Source organism: Rutidosis leptorrhynchoides, chromosome 6 (genome assembly GCF_046630445.1).
Source record: "Rutidosis leptorrhynchoides isolate AG116_Rl617_1_P2 chromosome 6, CSIRO_AGI_Rlap_v1, whole genome shotgun sequence".
Taxonomy (NCBI): Eukaryota; Viridiplantae; Streptophyta; class Magnoliopsida; order Asterales; family Asteraceae; genus Rutidosis; species Rutidosis leptorrhynchoides.
Window position 1 is genome coordinate 4,202,969 of NC_092338.1, and position 6,654 is coordinate 4,209,622.

At 33.9% G+C, this 6,654-nt stretch overlaps 1 protein-coding gene across 1 annotated transcript; it reads right to left on the reverse strand.

Moving 5' to 3' along the window:
- Positions 1-5,949: 5,949 nt before the first annotated feature.
- LOC139852552 (small ribosomal subunit protein uS9) lies at positions 5,950-6,654 on the reverse strand. Its single transcript, XM_071841849.1, has one exon. It carries the CDS (start codon positions 6,570-6,572, stop codon positions 6,132-6,134), a length of 441 nt encoding a protein of 146 aa, XP_071697950.1. The 5' UTR covers positions 6,573-6,654; the 3' UTR covers positions 5,950-6,131.

Consider the following 6,654-nt stretch of genomic DNA (forward strand, 5'->3'; position numbering starts at 1 on the left):
TTCGAGTGAAAATCTTACTTGAACTTGTTTTCATGTCATGATTTTGCTTCAAGAACTTTCAAGCCATCCAAGGATCCTTTGAAGCTAGATCTATTTTTCTCATTTCCAGTAGGTTTATCCACAAAACCTGAGGTAGTAATGATGTTCATAACATCATTCGATTCATATATATAAAACTACCTTATTCGAAGGTTTAAACTTGTAATCACTAGAACATAGTTTAGTTAATTCTAAACTTGTTCGCAAACAAAAGTTAATCCTTCTAACTTGACTTTTAAAATCAACTAAACACATGTTCTATATCTATATGATATGCTAACTTAATGATTTAAAACCTGAAAACACGAAAAACACGAAAAACACCGTAAAACCGGATATACGCCGTCGTAGTAACACTGCGGGCTGTTTTGGATTAGTTAATTAAAAACTATGATAAACTTTGATTTAAAAGTTGTTCTTCTGAGAAAATTATTTTTCTTATGAACATGAAACTATATCCAAAAATCATGGTTAAACTCAAAGTGGAAGTATGTTTTCCAAAATGGTCATCTAGACGTCGTTCTTTCGACTGAAATGACTACCTTTACAAAAACAACTTGCAATCTGTATTTCCGACTATAAACTTATACTTTTTCTGTTTAGATTCATAAACTTAAGTTCAATATGAAACCATAGCAACTTGAATCACTCAAAACGGATTTAAAACGAAGAAGTTATGGGTAAAACAAGATTGGATAATTTTTCTTGTTGTAGCTACGTGAAAATTGGTAACAAATCTATATTAATCATATCCTAGCTAACTCATATTGTATTATACATGTATTCTAATATATTATGTAATCTTGGGATACCATAGACACGAATACAATGTTTTGACATATCATATCGACCCATATATATATATATATATATATATATATATATATATATATATATATATATATATATATATATATATATATATATATATATATATATATATATATATATATATATATATATATATATATATTTCGGAACAACCATAGACACTCTATATGCAGTAATGTTGGAGTTAGCTATACAGGGTTGAGGTTGATTCCAAAATATTATATATACTTTGAGTTGTGATCTAGCCTGAGGCTTGTATACACGAGGTCGTGGATTGATTCGAGATAATATATATTGCTTTATTTTTTTCTGTACATCTAACTGTAGACAACTAGTTGTAGGTTACTAACGAGGATAGCTGACTTAATAAACTTAAATCAAGCAAAACGTATTAAAAATGTTGTAAATATATTTTGAACATACTTTGACATATATGTACATATTTGTTATAGGTTCGTGAATCGACCAGTGGCCAAGTCTTACTTTCCGACGAAGTAAAAATATGTGAAAGTGAGTTATAGTCCCACTTTTAAAAATCTAATATTTTGGGATGAGAATACATGCAGTTTTGAAAATGATTTACAAAATAGACACAAGTATTGAAACTACATTCTATGTTGAATCGTTATACCGGATATCGCCCTTGTTGAACTTGGTAACCTAAGAATTGGTGTTTATTATAATTGCCACCAATTGACGCGAATCCTAAAGATAGATCTATGGGCCATTGACAAGCCCCAGTCATAGAATTTGAACTGCTTTAGTACTTCGATATTTATATATGGGGATATTCTAGATGCATTTGTTAATGTCGGTTACTAGGTGCTCAACCATACCAATGATTTTTATGCAGATTGTATGTTATTGAAAGATGAAATCTTGTGGTCTATTATTACAATTTGATATATAGGTTAAACCTATAACTCACCAACATTTTTGTTGACGTTTAAAGCATGTTTATTCTTAGGTGATTATTAAGAGCTTCCGCTGTTGCATGCTAATATATGGACAAGATTTGATGTCAGCATGCTTGTATAATATTGTTTAAAACTGCATTCGAGATTTACTTTGTTGTAACATATTAATATTGTAAACCAATATCTATTGGTAGTGTGTAAGTGTGATATTTTTAGATTATCATTTCTGATAATCTAGGTGGTGTCCTTTTAACCTTGTCGATAAAATAAAGGTTATGGTTTGTTTTAAAAACGAATGCAGTCTTTGAAAAACGTCTCATATAGAGGTCAAAACCTCGCAACGAAATCAATTAATATGGAACGTTTATAATCAATATGAACGGGACATTTCAATACACTCTCAATCTTCCATTCAAACAAATGTCTCAACCAAATAACAACGATTTCTTGAACCATTTGTTAAACAATCTAATCCCGTCACAGAATCATTCATCATCGAACCAAGCTAGCAATTATTCTCCAAGTCAAACTGGTTTTTCTCAACAACAACAATATGTTCCATCACAACAATTACCATTTCAACAACAATTACAATTTGTTCAACCACCACAACTACTATTTCAACAACAATTACAATATCAAAACATGAATCCGTATTATCCACAACAACAATTTCCGATGCACCAACAACAATTCTTTTCACAATCACAACAACTTCTTCCTTACATACAACAACATTTAACACAACCGACTCTTGAAACCGTACCCGAAACACAACCCGAGACCGAAAAACAAAAAGCTAAAAGAAAGGGAAAAGGTAAAGCAGTCGAAGGAAGTGAAAAGCCGAAACGTCAAATTATGCATTGGATTCCGAAAGAAGAAGAAATTTTGGCCGAACGTTGGCTCGATGTGACGGAAAATTCAAAAATAGGAACTTCACAATCGGCCGATTCATTTGGGAATACGGTTGTAGCCAACTATAATCAAGTCGCCGATCGCAAACGGAACAACAATCAAATAACCAGGAGGGCGAAAATTGCAAGAGATATCAAAGTTTTTATTGGTATTTACAACCAATTAAAAAAAATTGGAGAAGTGGAACTAATGATTCAGATGTCATTGAAGCGGCGCATGAAGAATATTGGAGGCGTCAAACTGTCCCGTTTACAAAGCATGGAAAGTACTTCGTAAATGTCCGAAGTTTTGTGTCCCGGATGGCGTAATGACATCCCGTAGGCGTTCACAACCGGAGCCACCGATCACTTTGGTGGACGATGAACCTTTAAGTGTTGATCCAAACCCCGATCACACTTCTTTATTCGGGGACGACGCAATCCGGCGTCCAGCTGGTCGACTAGCTGGTAGAAAAATCCGAAAGAATTCGGGTTCGTCCGACGCCGCCTCATCATGTTCATCTGAAAAAAGTTCGTTCTCAAATCATGGTCGCCCAACAAGAAATCGTTTTAACTCAAAAACAAAAACGCCAGTCGTCTTTAATGAAAGTAATGAATCGCGCCTTTCGAATTTTCAACACAACCGTCAACCCGAACTTGTCAAAGAAAGACCAACAAATTCTTTAAAAGTATCGACAGAAAATGAAGACGGTCTTGTTACCCGACGAAGACGAAGAAAACGAAGACACCGAAGAACAACAAAACGAAAACCCGACACCGCTCGAGTAGCATCATTTTTATAATAATAAGTTCGTTTTTTTTTTTCAATTATGTAACGTTTTTATTTAATTATATATTGTCTTTTATTTTTAATTATGTAATGTTTTTATTTTTAATAATGTAATTTTTTATTTTATTTAATAAAATGTTATTTGTATTTATTTATTGTATTTAAATAATAATTTTAAATTGGTTAAAGTTTGTAATGGGGTGTATGATAGTGAAGGTTTAATGAAAAGGATGTTAAAGAGTTTGTGTTGATGTGACGCAGATGTGGAGAAGAGAAGTTCAGTGAAAATGTAATATGATAGTAAGTGGCCTTATGGTTAATACTAAATAGATTACCGTTTGGCTCGGCTTGGTGGTAATCGCGGGTGAATGTAAATCGTCAGCTCATAGCCCGTTAATCTGGGTAAGAAGGTCGTTTTTTGGGGCTCCTAAACATTTTAGTTCTTCGATGGGTGGTTTTGACATCTCTAAATTCACCGAGGTATGTCAGGTTTTGTGGAAATTATTTAATATCAAGGTTTTGCCGCTTTTGTAATTAGCAAAAAGTGCAAACATTTAAAGGCTGATTTGAAGGTGTGGAATAACAATAATATTGCAAATATAAACTCAAGTTGCCCTCTTTGAATTGTCAAATTTACAAGCTGAAAAAAGTTCCAAGAGGCAAGGTATCTTTCGGAGGTAGAAGTAGTCTACTTGATCGAGCTGAAAATAAATGCAAAGAGTTTACAAAAGCAAGAACTCATGAAAAAAAATGTTCCTAGCTCACGCGAATTGGATTCGGTTTGGAGATAAAAATACAATTTTTTTCCATAATTTAGCCTGAATTTATGACAATGTTGCGGCAATTGTTAGTGCTCAAAATCGGAGTAGAATGGCATGATCAGTCTCCTGTACGTGTTAAAACCCTTGGTCTAGGCTTGTTCAACACTTTATTCACAAAATCACAACCCATTTAAAGCAGTATGAGGTGCTGGGCATCAGGAGGTATGACCGTAGGATATGAATGTTTATGTTTTGAGGTTGTAACTTGTAAGGTCGAAGGTTTCACTTCTGTAGCTATTTTTTGTATTGGTGCATGGTCAATTGGACATTGTAGTAGGTAGGCCCAATTGCAAATCGTTGTATTATTGGTTTTCTCGCAATTTGGTGAAAAATCCTTTTATATTTAAATTCTTGTTTTTTTGCAAAAAAAAAAAAAACATAAAATTAAATTAAATTTGAAAATAAATATATAAAAAGTCCTAATATACCCCTACGTAGTAGGGTAGTTACTTTCAAAACATCCCAATTTAATTGTTTTTTCATCGTACTTTATGGTGCAAAAAAATCAATAATAAATAAATGGCAAGACTAAAAAGTTAACAAAATATACAATCATTTTTTCTTAAACTATGTATCCACGTTGACACACAAAGAACAGGAACTAATTCAAAGTAGAATAGAATGCTAAGAATCAGGAACTAAGCAATTATGGCAGAGAATGCAATTGCTCTCACGCAGATTGCAGCATAACATTCCCAAAAGACCCCCAACAAGCCCCAAACTAAAAAAGCATATAACAGTAATAAGTTAAGGCAGTAAAACAACCAAACTAAACTACTACACTATATTACTGATTGTCTCATAACCAGAAGAGTTACTCACAAATAACGGCTTAGAAAGTCACATTTGAAATAGGACCAACTTCTAAATCTCCAGGTTTACTATAAGTTCATAAACTAACCTAAGCTTTCATTGTCTACGCCAACAGGAACTGTTTGAAGTTATTATATGACAAAATCCTTTATGAAGATGTACATTATTTACACTTTGTATATTTTATACAAAACATGTGACAGTAGAGTTTTTCAAAAATCAATATTAAGCAAAATGTATCTCTTTGGTGAACTGAATTTATGAGTATAACCAGTTGTTAGAAATAGCAGATGTAAAAGGCCTATTGTTGTTACCTAGACGAAATACAAACAAATCCTACAACCCTGATTGGTTGAAGATACCACAATTTTTCACACCAATACAGCTCTTAAAACTAAAGCATAAATCCCTTACACAGTTTACCTTAAATGTAAACAGCATATAGGCATTTTCTACGACCTACAGTTTATAACCAGCAAAATTAACAAAGTGTTTTTGATAATGCTCGTGCTTTCAATAGAGAACAATGCCGGATCATATGTACATAGCAGTTGTTGATATCTAAAGACCGTTAATCTTAAAGGTTACCTAAACTCTGGCCGAACCGTTAAAAACAAAATGAAACAATATTTTCACAATCAATCCGAAATGAAATCATATATTAAAAAGTTTAAGCCAAACAGCAACCAAAATAAAACTGAGCCAGTATCATAACATCCACTACTATAACAAGTCAAATGCACTCCCTACTAAAGGCCCGCATACAATCAAAAACATAGAAAACATATTTAATCCTGTTCTAACAACTATAACATATACTAATATATGGATATAAAAGATAAGCCTACAACACAAACATAATTAGTCAATATCAAATTTTATGGTACTAAATTTCATAGGTAAATCAAACAAGCAACCGAATCCAACCATAAAAACAGTCACTGCAGAGCTAGAACATAATTTTTTAAAAGAAATAACACACTAACAGTCTCACAGAAGCAACAAAAACAAAATCATTACTCTGAATTCAACGGTAAGATTTCTGGAACCTTGCACGAGCACCGCGACCACCGAACTTCTTTGGCTCGCACCTTCTTGGATCAGCCACAAGCAGAGTCCTATCATACCTCACCAAAATATCCTTGATCTCTTTCTTCTGCTCTTCATCCACATACTTCTGGTAATAAGCAACGAGCGCCTTTGAAATACTTTGACGGATTGCATAGATCTGCGATGTGTGACCACCTCCTTTCACACGAATCCGCATGTCAACGCCGGCAAACTTGTGACGACCGAGAAGCAGAATCGGTTCGAACGCCTTGTATCGGAGTATTTCTGGTTGAACGTGTTCGATCGGAACACCGTTGATCTTGATCAAGCCACGCCCGGCCTTGCAGTGAGTCACGGCTACCGCCGTTTTCTTACGGCCGAAGCATTGAACGGAATTCGAAGGAGCTGCCGCCGCCATGTTGTTGTTGCTATTTCAAACCCTAGGTGTTTGGTTTATTTGCGAGTGAGTGTAGAAACTGCAGGAATGTATAAGAAACCCT

Coding starts and splice junctions, on each gene's coding strand:
- LOC139852552 (XM_071841849.1), bottom strand. CDS start 6,572: ATGGCGGCGGCAGCTCCTTCGAATTCCGTTCAATGCTTCGGCCGTAAG.